Consider the following 17,663-nt stretch of genomic DNA (forward strand, 5'->3'; position numbering starts at 1 on the left):
TGAATATTGTTTCCTTAAAGCTGTGTTACGATTTTTCTTCTTCAGACTCATTTCTGTTCAGATATACACGTAGGTGGGTGGAGAAACCGAAGAGATAAGTGAACGTGAAGTTAATGGAAGAGCTGGAAGAAAAGCGCTTGTTTTTTTTTAATTTCGCGCAAAGCTACTTAAGGGCTATCTGAGCTAGCCGTCCCTAATTTAGCAGTGTAAGACTAGAGGGAAGGCAGCATGTCATCACCAACTCACCGTCAACTCTTGAGCTACTCTTTTGCCAACGAACAGTGGGATTGACAGTCACATTATAACGTCCCCACGGCTGAAAGGGCGAGCATGTTTGGTGCAACTGGGATTCGAACCTGCGACCCCCGCCGGATTACGAGTAGAACGCCTTAACCCACCTGCCCATGCCGGGCAGAGCTGGAAGAAAAGCGCTGTCTATTGTTCTATACATCATATAAGAACTATTTGTTTGATAGTAAAACCACGTTGGACCATCTGCTGTGTCCATTGCGGGGAATCGAATCCCGGATTTTAGCGTTAAAAGTCCGTAAACTTTCCGATGATCCACTTCGTGGGAGAGGGGGCATACAGTTACAACAGAAAGTGTTCGTATCCCTGCGTCGTGAGTAGTTTTCTCCTTATAACCTAAAATGTATCATTGTTAGAATAATGAAAGTATAGTATATTATAAATATTATACTAACACACATCTACCTAATTTTTTATGTACATTGAACGACAAATAAACTGTTTATAAACAAATAACCAAACATAGGAGGGGCAGAATGTTTGTGCGTCTACTTTAATGGTCAGTCGTGTAGCCCTTCAGGTGAATTACTTAGCGCAATCTCTCTTCATAGCCCTCCATGATCGTTTGACAGTATTCGAGTGGTATTTTCTTCCATTCTTCTTATCAGAAGGTCTCCAACTCTTGCGTTGACGCAGTGAAGGCCGCCTACACCAGAAGAGCTGAAGGAACCCCATAGCATAATCGAGCCACGAGCATCATTCGTGTTTAACTATACGGGATTGTTGTTCTTCTACACCAGAAGAGTTGAAGGAACCCCGTGTTTAACTGTAGGGACAGTGTTCTTTAGAAGGTTTCGTTCCCCCTTCTTACGGAAAATACAGCGAACATCATTGTGACCGAAAAGCTCGATTTTAGTCTCGTTTGACCAAAGAATATTCTTACAACAGGTAAAGGGTTTGTTTATATGCTTTCTTGCATACCTCAATCGTGCTTCTAAATCAGTGGTTCCCAACCAGGAGTGCGAGTGGTACAGCTACCAAGCTGCAGAGGTGCTTACTTCAACCCCAATTTCCCTTACCAGTTTCTGTATGCCATTACGTGTTAAACGAGGGTTGCTACTAACTTCTCTGAGAACCTGGAATTTTGGTGGGGCGTCCGGAACGAGGGAGGTTAGCAGTTGATCCTGTAAGCTTAAACTTGGCAATTATGCATTGAACAGTAGATCTCGGCACATTAAGTTGTGTAGCAATACCGGAAAAAGACACATGAGACTTGTATTTTACAATAATTTGTTGTTTTTTTTAAATCACTGGACAGTTGTTTCCTGTTCGCCACGATGACCAAGCAGATAATGACGGAGACGGCGCTAAATTGCCGGAAGTACATTTTTTGCTGGCTAAATTCCAATAATTATGAACCCAGTGTCTAGTTCTGGAATGGTATAATGTAGTTTATTCACCAAACTAAACAAAATTTTTACGGGAATATCAGTTTTTTTTAACACATTCTGAACTGTACGAACACTTTCTGCTCCTCCTATTTTTGGTTATTTGTTTATAAACAGTTTATTTGTTGTTTAATTTACATAAAAAATATGGAGATGTGTGTTAATATATTATATTCATAATATCTATAGATTATACTTCTATTAGCCTAATCGTGATTCTTTTTAAGTTATGAGCAAAAAACCACTAGGGACGCAGGGGTACGAACACTTTCTGTCGTAACTGTATATCTAAGAATTCCACAGTGATTATTATTGCTGTATTTTTATATCCTCCAGGAATGCATTTGTCTTTATGCAAGTCGGATAAATTTCTCGAGTCGATGTTATGTAGGTGGCCCGGCATGGTCAGTTTGTTATTGCGCTAGACTCTAATCTGAGAGTCGCAGGTTCGAATCCCCATCACACCAAACACGCTTGCTCTTTCAGCCGTGGAAACGTTATTATGTGACGGTCAATCCCGCGATTCGTTAGTAAAAGAGTAGCCTAAGAGTTGGCGGTTGGTGGTGATGACGAGCTGCCTTCCCTCTAGTCTTACACTGCTAAATTTAGGACGGCTAGCCCAGATAGCCCTCGTGTAGCTTTGTGCGAAATTCAGAAAACAAACAGTTTTCAGATTCAAGAATTTCACAAACCATCTTGTTTTTTCTCCTCCCCCCTCACTTGTTATCATAATTGGTTAATTTAGATTTTAAAATAAGTCACCGTATTTTCGGCTATAAAAAGTTATCTGTAAAACACACTGCATGCTCAACCAAGGCTACAGATGATTTTTTTATTTGTAATAATCGAAACTTAGGGGAAAAACGAACCAGTTATCTTAAGAAAATATCAAATGGAATGAAAAACTTGTACACGTGTGTGATGAATTTGTTCATTGTAATATTTGACTTATATGATCATTTTATTATCAACGATCAGTTTTATTACTGGACTTTAAACGTTGGCGATGACCTATAAATGCAATGAGGGAAAGATATAGCGGTGAGTCTTCGGATTTGCAACGCTAAAATCAGGAGTTCGATTTCCCTAGTGGACTTAACAAATAGCCCAAAGTAGTTTTGCTATAAGATGTTTGTTTTTTGAATTTCGCGCAAAGCTACTCGAGGGCTATCTGCGCTAGCCGTCCCTAATTTAGCAGTGTAACACTAGAGGGAAGGCAGCTAGTCATCACCATTCATCGCCAACTCTTGGGCTACTCTTTTATCAACGAAAAGTGGGAATGACTGTCATATTATAACGCCCCCACGGCTGAAAGGGCGAGCATATTTGGTGCGATTGCTATAAGGAAACACATTCCTGCACTAAAAGTGTGAGCGTGCACGTGAGCTCGAGGGTCTAATGGAAAGCTATATCTACTTCATTCGTGCATTTTTCTGTTTACTATATATGTGAATTACACAAAGTTAGTTTTTATATCGAAATTAGTTGTATTCGCCTTTAAAAAAAGGAAAATTTTGATCACTATCTATAGCAAAAATGGCTGATACGGGAATTGAAAAACCTTTATTTAAAAACAAGTAACAACGCGTCGGCCTCCTTAGGATTTTATTAAATTGAAGCGTTGTTACTTGTGTTTTTAAATAAAAGTGTTTTTAATACCCATATCAGCCATCTAGGGCCCGGCATGGCCTAGCGCGTTAAGGCGTGCGCTTCGTAATCTGAGGGTCGCGGGTTCGAGCCCGAGTCGCGCCAAACATGCTCGCCCTCCCAGCCGTGGGGGCGTTATAATGTGACGGTCAATCCCACTATTCGTTGGTAAAAGAGTAGCTCAAGAGTTGGCGGTGGGTGGTGATGACTAGCTGCCTTCCCTCTAGTCTTACACTGCTAAATTAGGGACGGCTAGCACAGATAGCCCTCGAGTAACTTTGTGCGAAATTCCAAAACAAACAAACAAAATCAGCCATCTATGCTACAGTGTTACCTAAAGCCAGTCCCTTAACATCAAGAAAATATTACAAGAATATTCAAATTCAGTGAATTTCAGTTTGATTAAGCGTGCAATTTTCTCCGTTTTGACAAGTTTCGTGCAGCACGTGAAAAATACAACATTTTGGATTAATTTCTTAATTACTTTTGTGCCATATTTGTCAGAAGTTCATTCTTATCGTTAAGTGATAGATGTTGGAGAGAAGCCTAATAAAAATACAAATAAACAAAACATTCATTTTTAATGTTGTTGTTTTTTATGCTCTTCAATGTCACATGTAGGCGTAAGTAAATTCAGTCCAAAATGTAAAGTCGAGTGCAGCTGGACTAGACAATTTATCACGTAAACAGTAGAACACGCCTGTAGTTGTCGATAGCTAGCATCCATTTTTTAACCCAGTGCTTTTAAGTAAAGAATGAGGTTTGTTTTGGAATTTCGCGCAAAGCTACACGATGGCTATCTGCGCTAGCCGTCCCTAATTTTGCAGTGTAAAACTAGAGGCTAGTCATCACTACCCACAGCCAACTCTTGGGCTACTTTTTAACAACGAATAGTGGGATTGACCGTCACATTATAACGCCCCCACGGGTGAAAGAGCGAGCATGTTTGATGCGACGGGGATTCGAACCCACAACCCACCTGGCCATGCCGGGCCTACGAATGAGGTAAAGAATCTATGTTAATACTTTACAAAAATCTAACGCATTATTATGAAACCGAAACTTAACTGTATCGGTTTCATAATCTTTTTGTTTGTTTGTTTGTAGCTTTGGATTTCGATGTAGAAACGTACTGACAGAAGTTGGAAAACCAAATAGTTTTTACTTTTTCTTTGCACTCGTGTTTACAACAAGCAGCTTTATTGTATGAAGAGTCTCCCATTGCTTATGCGGTTTCGGTGGCTGCTAGAAATAGCAGAATTTACCATACATCTTATTCATATATTCCGAGAACAACAAGGAAGTTGTTATCCTAGTCTACCCCTTACATTAATTATATCCATCACACCTGAAAGTAACCCATTCCAAAGACTATCCACCCTGTTTGAAAAAATAAAGCTGTCTTATCTTAAGACTAATACGATACTAATATATATATATATATATAATGTCCCCTAGTCCTACTACAGATGATTATTTATTTGTAATAATCGAAATCTAACGGAAAATCGAACCGATTGTTTTACTAGAATATTAGGTAGAATAAGAAAACACGCATAGAATGAGTTTGTTTCATTTATAAGTCTTCATTGTTTTGCAAAAAACTTGAAGTTTTTGTTTTAATGTTATGGTTTCTTTTAAATCGAAATTATTATTTTCACTAACTAATTCACTGTAGGTTTAAAAGACATGAACAAAGAAAATGTTGTTGCTGTTACATTGTTCGCTTAAAGTTACACCAGGGTTATCTACTTGTAGTCCTCAGTACTTTTAAATTAGAGGAAAGCGATTAAGGCCCACTGCCAGTTATTCATATCTGAACGAATAGTGGGATTTAACTGTCGTTCTTTTACAACACCCAAGGCTTCAAATTGTGGAGTGAGTCTTCATTGTAACCGGACAAGAACCACGAATCATCAAGTTTACAGTTTGGTCTAATTCATATTCCACTATTAGGTCAATTAATAGTAACATTCCCTCTAGTTCAGCAATTCAATATTAATATCGGTTAAATACACATGGCCTTTGTGTAAATTGCGCAAAGTCTGTAACAAGGTAATTATGGTAAATATAAACCTTGCATTTACAATGGTAAACACTCTCCCTCGGAATATAAGCTGTACATAATAAATACGTCTTCGTACTGTGAATCCAAACACTGGAAGAAAATAACACGATTTTGTCTTGTTTGTTTGCTTTTTACTTTTGATTCTCTATTGGTTGTTTGGACTTTAACGGTTATTGAGATACGGAATCTAGGCCATTACCCTGACTAGTCCCCTATTTGTACACGTATATCGTTAGTGTTGCCAATTACAGCCACACGTAAACTCCTTCCCAACTGAACAATATGGAAATAATTTACAGAATACAGTTCTGTACCTACTTTAATAATGTATGAAATATTATAGAAAATCAATTACCATAAAAAATCTGCTTTTGTCAGTCTTGAATATGCGCGCACACTTTACTATCCAAATACGCACATGTGCGCCCTTATTCAACGGATAAAAACGGCAGATGTAAATATATTTTAGTAGATATTTTTTACAACATATTAAAAGCTTATCAAAGTTTAAAAAAAAACGTTTAAGTTTATTTATTGACAGTATTAATTACGGTAAAGTTTAGCCTAATTAAATAAACTAAAGCAAAACAAAAACACAAGTTACGGTATTAATTTATCTCTGTCGAATATGGGACAGAGATTCGAATATGTCGAATACGTATTTAATAAAGGCTTAACTAATATTAGGCCTAAGACAATTGGAGCCTCTACAATTAGAATTATTTCAGAAATTCTGTATTTGAAGAATCAAGTAATAAAGTTGTAATAAAGATACTAATTTAACTTCAGTTGTTTCACGGATATCTGCTAGACTTACATATTAAACATTTCGTTTGACGACTGGCGAAAATAGACCTCGAGTGGTTTTGCACGCAATTGTACAACGAAATAAACAAATCAGTTTGCTCATGCCCTGCTTTCTTTATCTTTCTTCTTCTGGGTGAAACAGAGTGCGTGTAGAATAATAAATCTTTGTTCAATTTAAAAAACTTTTATCTGGCATAGGATTGTGTTAAATATAAACTGTTCGTGGCTTGTTTCTTTTCGCTTTCTTTCCTTATTTGATTAATTATTGTGAAATACAAAATTATTATCCAGTATATTGGCAGTAATATGAGGACAACTAGTAAATAGTGCTTAATAATATGGAATCGTTAATATTAGTAATTACGGTATTGACACATTTCTTTATACTCAATGGACTTGGTGTAGTTTGGTAATTAATTTGGTTATGAATCAAAAAAGCCCAAGAGTTGAGCTCTCATTTTGCTACTGACCCCGTTCTGCACTTTCATGTATTCGTTTAAGAGCAGCCGATATTCTTCAGGTACTGCTGATTGTTTGAACTCTTGTACCGGTTAACATTTCTAAATAAGGGTTAACTAAGCCTGGCCCTGTAAATCTAATTTGACCTTTTATCTCGGGAGTCTCATGAGGGGATATTTAGGTTTAATTTACTACACGTAAAGGATGGTGTAAAAATCGTACACCGCCATCAGTTTACCCATTTTCTGTTGTTACAGATGTTCGAAATGTCAACGACACAGTGTAACTACTGTATCGCTTCCACTCGTTCTTAATGGTTTGTAAGATCTGACACCCTTACCAATTATTATAGCATTATTGTGCTGTTTTAGCACAAAGCTAAATAATGGGCTGTCTGGGCAGCGTCCAGCATTTTAGCATTATAAGTCCGAGGAACCTATCGAGGAACAAATTAACTTAAAGAAAGTAGACAGTAAATGAAACACAACGTGACTTAGAAAACTCATACTAAGTGCAGAGCTTACATGTACCATGATGTAACGCTACTTTTACACTATCCTGTACTTCACGTTCAACAGCTGTTGGAACGTGACATTAATTCACGCAAACAGGTGGCTTACTGATCATGCTTATGTCATTATGTGCCTCCACAACGATTTTCTAAAACAGTGTTAGCTCACCTTTATGTTTGTTTCGAAAAATTATTTGTATGCGATACTCAGTTACTGTTTTTGTTTTGTTTTTATTCAAATGACTTAGTGCAGTGTGTAGTAAAGAAACGCACGATATTTTCATTGTGATATGCCAAGTTACAGCGCTGGGTAAATGATAAATGTTTGGAAGAAAGACTAGAAAATATAAAAATGACGTAATGATGGAAAAAGTTTCATGAGACAGTTATTTTTATCTCACTTTAACAACTGTTTCGTTTTAAAAAATACCTGTGTTAAAATTACATGCTCACCATATATTCGTTATGTGTTCGTGCAATATGCGACATACTAGAACATGTATTTCAGATACTATTATTTAACACAACAGGTTATTATGATAGATATTGTCCTGATATATAAAAGTAAAAAATAAAATGAAATTTTTTTTTTATAATTTGTTGCACTACATGATGACTAGAGAACTGACCAATCAAAGACAACTCGAGTTTTACGACTAGAAAGCAACAGATGCAAAATATCAAATCTGATTGTTAATATGTAATGGGACGGCTGAAATGCAGGGGTCTGGGGTTCAAAACCCTGCGTTAGATACAGCAGATAGCTGGTACAGCAGTAAGTGTACGGACTTACAACGCTAAAATCAGGGGTTTGATTCCCCTCGGTGGACTCAGCAGATATCTTAATGTGGCTTTGCCTTCCCAATACAAATACATTTTAATATACAAACAATAATATAGAGTATAATAACGGTTGTTACAAATAGTTATTTTAATAATGATTTATATACAAATAAATGTTTTACAAATTTACAAACAGTGATGAGTTTTCTGCTAAATTCCGAACTTCCTTGGTATCTTATCGAGGGTTCATAACGAGCGAATTAGTTCTGAGTTGTTTGTTTGTTTTGAATTTCGCGCAAAGCTACACGAGGGCTATCTGAGCTAGCCGTCCCTAATTTAGCAGACTAGAAGGAAGGCAGCTAGTGATCATCACCCACCGCCAACTTTTGAGCTACTTTTTCACCAACGACAGGGTGTTTGAATGTCACATTATAACTCCCCCACGGCTGAAAGAGCAAGTATGTTTAGCGCGAAGGGGATTCGAACCCGCGACCCTCATATTACGAGTAGAACGCCTTAACCCACCTGGCCATGTCGGGTCGCGTTGCAGTTAGATGTTAGGTTATTAATTAGTATATGAATAAAGGTGTTCCTTTATATTGGTTTAATTTTGGTTTTAGTTCTTGTATAAGTAGGGCTTTGATTTTGCATTTGCATATAATTGTTTCTCTAATTATCACCTGGGTGTTTTCTGTCTTTCCAGGTAGAACTGAAAACATCTGTTTCCCCGAAACATCTCAAAACAGTATCTTGAACAAATTTTTCAAAGAATTTTCAAGCGAAACCATCAACATAATTTCATAGAAAAATAAAACTAAAAAAACAGCATCACACGAAAAGACATTAATTCTATAAACAACCTAAAACAAAACAAAGCATCAACATTTTAAAAGCAGATAAAGGCACTGCTATGGTTATAATGAACACAAACGAATACATTCAAAAAATGAATAACATCTTATCAGGTAAAAACATATTTAATAAACACAAATCTAACAAAACAATAAAACAAAATACTACTAGAAATGAAAAACTGGCACAACAAAACATAACCATAGAAAACACCCAGGTACTAATTAGAAAAATGAAAGAAGCCCTACTTATACAGAACTAAAACCAATATAAAGGAACACCCTTATACCTATACTAATTAATAGCCTAACTGCAACGCCCCCTAAATCCCGTACCCGTTTATACTCTCGTCCTCAACACATGTGCTTAGCAACGGTCAGTTGCAAACTCTATCTTTGTTAACCTGAAGATGATCTAGGAAGGTCGAAACGTTGTTCTCTCTTTGTAAAAATATTAACACCTATACCAGCCGTCCTGAGATATATTTTTACTTAAGTTGGTTTCTCGTCATCAAGAATGGTCCAATGTGTTTTGTCTTCTACAGACAGACGGACAGACAGTTGTACATTGATGTACATGGAATCACGAACTGAAGTAGTTTTGTAAATTAGGGTCTCAGTTATTGGGAATACTGATTAAGTTTGGAACTCTTTCGTTTCAGTTCCCATATTACACTACAACTCTTATCTAGGCTTTCAGTAACACTTGTTGAATATGATACCCTCCTTTTAAAGTTCCTATATTACACGAGTAAATTACATCACAACTCTTATCTAGGCTTTCAGTAACACTTATTAGATTTGATACCCTCCATTTACAGTTCCTATATTACACGGGTGGGTTACAACCACAACTTAAATTTAGGCTTTCAGTAATATTTTTCAAATATGATACCCACTATTTTCAGTTCTCATATTACATGATCGAATTTCCCACAAATGTCTGTCTGAACTTCCGGTATTACGATAAAGTTTGACTTCTTTTAGTCTCAGTTCCTCATATTAAACGTCGGGTTCGCGCCCGAGTCACGCCAAACATGCTCGCCCTCCCAGCTATGGGGGCGTTATAATGTGACGGTCAATCCCACTTTTCGTTGGTAAAATAGTAGCCCAAGAGTTGGCGGTGGGTGGTGATGACTGGCTGCCTTCCCTCTAGTCTTACACTGCTAAATTAGGGACGGCTAGCACAGATAGCCCTCGAGTAGTTTTGTGCGAATTTCAAAACAAACAAACAAACAAAACATATTAAATGCAGAAATTACTCCAAACACTCGTTCTATTTATTACTTTTTGTACCCCAAGTCTCCATATTTGATGACTATGGATTTAAAACAATAATAAAATTACTTTTTCTCCTGTAGCCGACATTGTCTTTATCAACACCCATCGCAGAGTTGGGTTTTTTAACATCATTGTTCATTTCTGCTTTTTGTCATTGTCATTACAGATAGAATCAATGAAATTAAAGTTTCAGCGTAAGAAACATTGCTTTGTCGTTTGTGCGTGTATTTTTTTTTTAGCAACGGTACCGAGAAATTCGAGTTTATCTCCGAGTTCCCATTGTATTTAGAGTTGCTGACCTGGCACATCCAAGTGGTTAGGATACTCGACTCACAATCTGAGGGTCACGAGCTTGAATCTCCATCATACCAAATATGCACGCCCTTTCAGCTGTGGGGGCGTTATAATGTCAGTCAATTCCACTATTCGTTCGTCAAAGAATAGCCCAAGACTTGGCGGTGGGTGGTGATGATTAGCTGCCTTCCCTCTAGTCTTACCCTGCTCAGTTGAGGAAGGCTAGCGCAGATAACTCTCGTGTAGCTTTGCTCGAAATTTAAGAACAGACAAGCAAAACAGAAGATTAGAAACTAATAATAATATGTTTTTGTTTTATATTTTATTCAAGATATCAAATCAGTTTTAAAGTTATTAAACGAATATAACACGAACAGAACTGGGAAATTTTTGAGATGCTGGCATCAATTATCCTTAGTCGTGAAGCTGCTTTCGTTTCAGTGATACAACCTATGAGATAAGTGTTTGTTTTGAATTTCGCGCTAAGCTACACGAGGGCTATCTGCGCTAGCCATCATTAATTTAGCAGTGTAAGACTAGAGAGAAAGCAACTAGTCACCACAATCCACCGCCAACTTTTGGGCTACTCTTTTACAAACGAATAGTGGAATTGACCGTAACATTATAACATCCCCACGACTGGAAGGGCGAATATGTTTGGTGTGGATGGGATTCGAACCTGCGACCCTTAGATTACGAGTCGAGTGCCTTAACCGCCTGGCCATACCGGATGTGAATGAGTGTCGTATTGCTTAAGAAAGTGTTTATTTGAAGCCAGTTTTATCCAGGTTGCGAAGCGTTGAATTACAAGAGTTTTAATTAGCGTAGCAACAAATTAACATAACGACGTGGTTATTATATGAAGTATATCAGGTTTGCTAGGTTGGGAAACATTTCTGATAATGTACATCATCTTCTTTTGGCCTTAAGGGATTTAGTTTTGTCCTTTCAGTGACGTATTGTAATCTGATCTGTTTTAGGTGAGTGTTTTATTAGAGAAGAAATGAAACCCGAATGCTTGAAGGTAAACAGATACGTATATGCACGTGCCACAGAAACTTAACTTTCTCTGAAGAACTTTTTGGCGTGAAATTGTTTGGATATTTATTTCTATATAACTGTGTTAGTTTATTCATAAACTATTTTGAATTTACCAACCAATTTAGATTTAAACGTGGCAACACGGTAGACCATTAATTAGTTTAAGTTCTCAAGGCCCGACATGGGCAGGTGGGTTAAGGCGTTCGACTGAGGGTCGCGTGTTCGAATCCCCGTCGCACCAAACATGCTCGCCCTTTTAACCGTGGGGGTGTTACAAAGTGACGTTCAATCTCACTGGCGGTGGGTGGTGATGACTAGCTGTCTTCTCTCTAGCCTTACACTGCTAAATTAGGGACAACTAGCGCAGATAGCCCTCGAGTAGCTTTGCGCGAAATTCAAAAACAAACAAACAAACAAACAAACAAAATAAGTTCTCAATAGTGAAGAAAAAACCGTTTCCTAAGCATTGCCTAATTAATCAAGGAAAATTATTTCTGCTAGAAATCATTGGTAGACAGAAATAGACGGAGATAAGCAAAGTTTTACTGAATACATAATATTATTCATATAGAAGCCGTGAGTGAAACTAAGCCTAACAGTTAGTTTTAATGTTATATAGCTTACTGCTATTAATTGCAGGCTGATATTCACATACATTGTACTATATTCAACATTGCAGGATAACTATTTGGTATTTGTGTTGTATTTTGTGTTTATAACACCTATCGCTGTCTCTATTTTCGAACTAGTGACCAAAAAGAAGACAGCCGCACCAAACACCTATCGCTATCTCTATTTTCGAACTAGTGACCAAACAGAAGACAGCCGCACCATAATACCCACCATCCATGTTTAGAGATTGACTATCACTCTTATAACGCGCCTTCGAATCAAAATTTGGGAAATCATTTGTGTTATCGGACTGATTCGAACTCGGTCTGTCATCTTTAAAATCCATAAGCCTGCTACGGAGCCAACCCAAGTCTTCCGGCTAACTGGTAATTTATCAATGTCGTGTAGATATCAAACCTTACACTAATGTTTTATTGTGTTTGTTTTAAAGTGTACAGATAGTGTAGAAACAGACTATATATACATGTAACATTGTCACGCCAAAGTGGCCCTACCTTCAAGGACAGCTGTATAACTCAATAGGGAAATGACGTACACGTTTTTGTTCTGTAAAGTCACAGTGTCAGAATATTGTGTCCTTTTTTAAAAAAAAATCACCTTCTTAAAAAAAGAAAAAAGAAAGTTTAAGACCAGACTTATTGTCGTTAGATTTTATGGCCTTTAACTTTAGTAAACAAATGATTTTTTAATCTAATGGTTCTCGATATATTCGAGAACTTTGGAGCAATCGCTAAGGTCGAAGCTTAAGCTGAACATTTTTGTTTCTTTTATGAAATATGAAACGTTTAGGTTTCAGTCAGTTGTCTTTTAGTATAATGAAGCTTACGTCTTCTATCACAAATTTTTAATATATCTGTTCAAAATAATGTATATGTCTGGATACAGTACTAAAAATATTAGTAAATTAGTAAAAAATTAGTGTTTATAATCTAATTATGTAGAGGGGGTCTACTTTTTTACCCCTCCCCATCTTTTTAGCTGTTGTGTCTGCTAACCTTTAATTTTTTGTACAAAAATTAGAAATTGCATTTGGATACTAAATAGTAGTTTTCGTTAATGTTATGGATCAGAAAGCCCAAAGTTCGAGCCTCGACATGTCGCTGTATACTCTCCGTATGTAGGGTTATTACAACTGTAACAATCAACCCCACTATTCGATTAAAATACCCCTCTCTCTCTCAATGGCTCAATGAAAAGTCTGAAGGATTATGCCGCTGAAAACCGGATTTCGATAATCGTGGTGGGCGTAGCACAGATAGCCCATTGAGTAACTTTGTGGTTAACTAAAATCAAACCAAACCAAATCGATTAAGAGTAGTCGTATATGTGATTGGTACTATTAAATGGTTGTGCTCTACAAATCTATACGTTATTTGTGACCTATGCCTGAACCTTAAGGGTCTATGGCATGACGTATTTAATCCACGTACAACATAAGATGTCATTACTGACATAAATGTTCTTTTGTTTCTACTCCAGTCTTCACTCTCCGTTCTTGTTGTATAAACATTACATTACAAAACAAAAACGTTAACAAAAATATTTAAGAAAATAACCGTATTAATCCTTTTTTTTTCCTCTTTGTACTTTGGAGTTGCTGTATCAATCATTCTGTTCTCGTTTCTACCTCAGAACATTTGAATAGTAACACCAGTGAAGACTTGACAAGACACATCAAATGGCAACAAGAGCGAACGCAAGGTCTTCTTCTATCATCGCCGAGCGTTATACAGGGCCACCTGGTGGAAGCTCACTCCAACTTTCGAAGAATGATGCAAGAGAACAAAACTATGGCGTCCGGAATACTAACTGCTCGACATCAACTGTCCATTTTACAAGAAGAACTTGCAGTAACACGAAGACAACTTATTGAGAAAACTCCTTCTGGCGTTGCGGAATTTCCTTCCGATACTTCCAATAGTGTAGAGGTCGCTAGTATGGCGGGAAACGTGTTGACCACCTGCGTGCCTGCTGGAGCAAATAACGGACCCTCGCCACAGGGCGCTGAGTGTAATACTAATATTAGCCAAAATGATAACTCGCCACCATCTCCGAACTCAAACACAAGTTCAAACTGCCCTAATCAATTTGTTTCTGTTAATGTGGATAACATTACAGGCAAAAAAACAATATCTCAAGAAAAGAACTTACCAGAAAAAGAGAAATCGGAGTCACACGAATCGAAGAGCTCGGCTAATTCCGTTAACAATATCTGCGAGCAATGTAAAGGTAAGAATCTTTATGTAATAAAACGCCGTTTCCTTGTTTAATAATTTATAAAATTAGAATTTGTGGAAGATACAAGGTCGAAATTAATGCATAGTTTTAGTTTATTAGATCTGTACAATGGTATCGTTAAACGGGAAAAAGTTCTCATCGCTAAACGGGAACAAGTGCTCATGTGAAAATTTTAATTTGAAATTATTATTATTTTTTGTATCAAAATTTAAATTTCTACTCGGCGATTACAGAAAATGAACTCAGCTGAGAAATATTATCATAGCCTGCTGATCTGAACGCAAGTCTCCTGAAATGATTAAAAATTGAAGAACTGATTCAACGACCCCTCCATTTTCTTCAGGTTAACAGGATGACCTCGGAAGGTCGAAACGTTGTTCTCTGTTTGTCAATAAAAGTGTTAATACCCATACCAACCGTTCTGAGATACAATGTTACGGTCAATACCACAATGAATTGATAGTGCATGGCCCAAGAGTTTGCTTGTTTGTTTTTTAATTTCGCACCAAGCCACACGAAGGCATTCCGCGGTAGCCGTCGCTAATTCAGCAGTGTAAAACAAGAGAGAAGGCATCTAGTCACCATCATCCACCGCCAAATCTCGGGCTTCTCTTTTACCAACGAATAGTGGGATAGACCGTCACTTTATAATGCCCCCACGGCTGAAAGAGCGAGCATTTTTGTTGTGACAGCTATTCGAACTCGCGACTGTCGGATTACGAGTCGAGTGCCTTACTCACCTGGCCATGCCAGGCCAGGAAGGTAAGAACCTTAACCTGCTATAATAATGCATTTAATGAACATAGCCACAAATATAATGAAAATAAAAAGGTGATCGTCTTAAAGAAACTCATTTCGAACCTGTTGGGATGTCTGAGTTTCGTCAATATAAAAAAAACAATGCGCAATTTAGACGTACGTATGTACATACATCATCATCAAATATAGAAATTACCGGTAGGATATCCTAACTAATATGTGTTTCTTTATCTTAGGAAGACTTTTGTTTGCTGACTTTAAAAAAAATCCCCATTTGTTGTACGAACCTTAAAAAAACACAACAAAGAGAAAAAAACGAATAACTGTCATCGAATATCACATAGTTTTTTGTTGTTGTTTTTTCAGCATTTCTATCTAGACGTTGGAAAGAACGACTTGCAAGCTCGTGCACTCACTAGACGTAATAAATAGATTCCTCGTGTGTCTCGTCTCCTCTCTTTGCGTGTACCTCCATCCATAATTTTTATTCTTACGAAATGTCTGCTAAATCCTCTTAGAAAAGCGTTGTTTTAAGTAACAGTATGTTTTGTTGTTGTCGAGTACAAAATCTGAGCTGTATAATCATCGAAGTTCCAAACCAGATGAATGACATAAACGTCGCTCTCGTAAAAACAAGAAGGAATCCTCAATAACCGCGGCACTTGAAATTCGTTTAGGCAGGATTAGTGTAAATTAATTCACGATACATTTTTTCCTTCTTCTGAGCTATATTTTTATACACTAGCAATACCAAGAGTAAGACGCGGATATACCCGATTCGGTTTTATTTCTCTTCAAGATACCTACGAGGCTACTTACCCTCAAATTGAAATTATTTTAGGCAGGGTTAGAGTAAATTAATCTATCAGAGATTTGGCATTGTAAGATACATCAATCGAAAAGGTTTGACCTCCTAAGTTCAAAACTATAATTAGAAATCAAATCGGTCAAGAGATGACGGAGCTATGAGCTGAAATCTTGTACTTGAAAAGAAACCCCCCAAAAAAAACAAACAAATTTAGAGCCGTTCTATAGGCCATTATGCCGCGGCTAAAAAAGGAATTTTTGTTCTCAATACCACAGAAACATGAACGAAAATTATTATGTTATTAGGGTAATTATTAAACTTCTCTTCGCATGTGCTAATTTTAATTGTTTAATTGACTATTCATTTCTCCAATTATAAATAATAGTTTTCATCTTTAGGCATTCATTAATTACATGAAGGATGATATATATATATATATGTATATATAATTAAACATTTAAATAGTGTATCAGAGAAATATGTGTTTATCTTTCACGCTACAATCACCAATGACTGATAAATATTCAAATGATGCGGACTGGGTTTAAGTGTTTTATTTTAAAGTTTAGTTGACTATACTGAATAACCTACAAAGAGTAACAGGCCTACTGTTTTCCTTTAATTATATGTCAAATTCAACATCCATTTTAGAAATACTATGTACGTATTGGATTTAACACCATTTTTAGACCAGATGTAAATACTTATTGTTGCTGGCAACCAACCACTTTGATGTTAAGTAATTTGTGGTCGTTGTTTTTTGTAATTTATCATTACTATATATAATATGCACTTGTATTAAATTTAGAATATTTACTCTATAAACGTGTGTTTGTGTGAATCTTTCCTTCCAGTTGCTTTTAGGCCCGGCATGGCCAGGTGAGTTAAGGCGTTCCACTCGTAAACCGAGGGTCGCGGGTTCGTATCCCCGTCACATTAAACATGCTCGTTCTTTCAGCCGTGGGAGCATTATAATGTTACGGTCAGTCCTACTATTCGTTGGTAAAAGAGTAGCTCAAGAATTGGCGGTGGGTGGTGATGAATAGCTGCCTTCCCTCTAGTCTTACATTGCTAAATTAGGGATGGCTAGCGCACATAGCCCTTCGTGTAGCTTTACGCGAAATTCAAAATAAACTAAACTCTAAACTTTATATAAAACTACATGAACTTACTTTTACTCTTCGTTAGGGTTTAGCAGTGACGTAACCGTTTAAAATAACGAATAAAAAGCTCCAAGACTCTCTGAATGAACCACAGAACCAGACAAAAGAACAAACTTTATCCATGTTTCATTGTCAAATAAGAATGCATGAAACACTATTTTTTTCTCCTAAACTTGACTAAACGTGTTTCTGTTTTTTGTTATTTTTCTTTACAAAAGCAAGAAACTTTATAAAAATCAGACATATCAAAGAGCAACAAACTAACAAAACAAAACACGTGTAATGTTTCAAAATATCCGTACATAAGCGAAATTAAATACAAAATCGAACATTGGAATAGAAACTATCATATCTCAAGAAGAACCAGAGTTCCTTTATAGTGAAACTGTTGGGTATTTTAAGGGTAAATTAATTTTAACAGGAAAATTAATTAGGTCAGTTTTATAACAGGAGGATAATTACGGGGTCAACTTGAATTTAACTAGACTGAGTTTGTGTTAAGAAACACAACTAGGCTGAAAACGTTGTAAAGTGTTAAGCAGAAAGTATGTGTTATTTGCACTGAACAGTCGCCATTTTAGCGGAATTATTTTTTGTTTTTTTGTTTTTTTAATTTTCAGAAG

At 36.7% G+C, this 17,663-nt stretch overlaps 1 protein-coding gene across 6 annotated transcripts in view; it reads left to right on the plus strand.

Moving 5' to 3' along the window:
- The window catches only part of LOC143227829 (kazrin-like), a 90,787-nt gene that overhangs the window by 27,250 nt on the left and 45,874 nt on the right, over positions 1-17,663 (plus strand). For 4 of the 6 annotated variants that reach the window (XM_076459103.1, XM_076459100.1, XM_076459101.1 and 1 more), the window contains exon 2: positions 13,705-14,301. In XM_076459103.1, the coding sequence (XP_076315218.1) occupies positions 13,705-14,301 (597 nt within the window). Of the gene's footprint in view, positions 1-12,188; positions 12,438-13,704; positions 14,302-17,663 lie in introns of all 6 variants that reach the window. The other 2 variants (XM_076459106.1, XM_076459105.1) reach the window with 1 other exon arrangement.

Source organism: Tachypleus tridentatus, chromosome 10 (assembly GCF_004210375.1).
Source record: "Tachypleus tridentatus isolate NWPU-2018 chromosome 10, ASM421037v1, whole genome shotgun sequence".
NCBI lineage: Eukaryota > Metazoa > Arthropoda > Merostomata > Xiphosura > Limulidae > Tachypleus > Tachypleus tridentatus.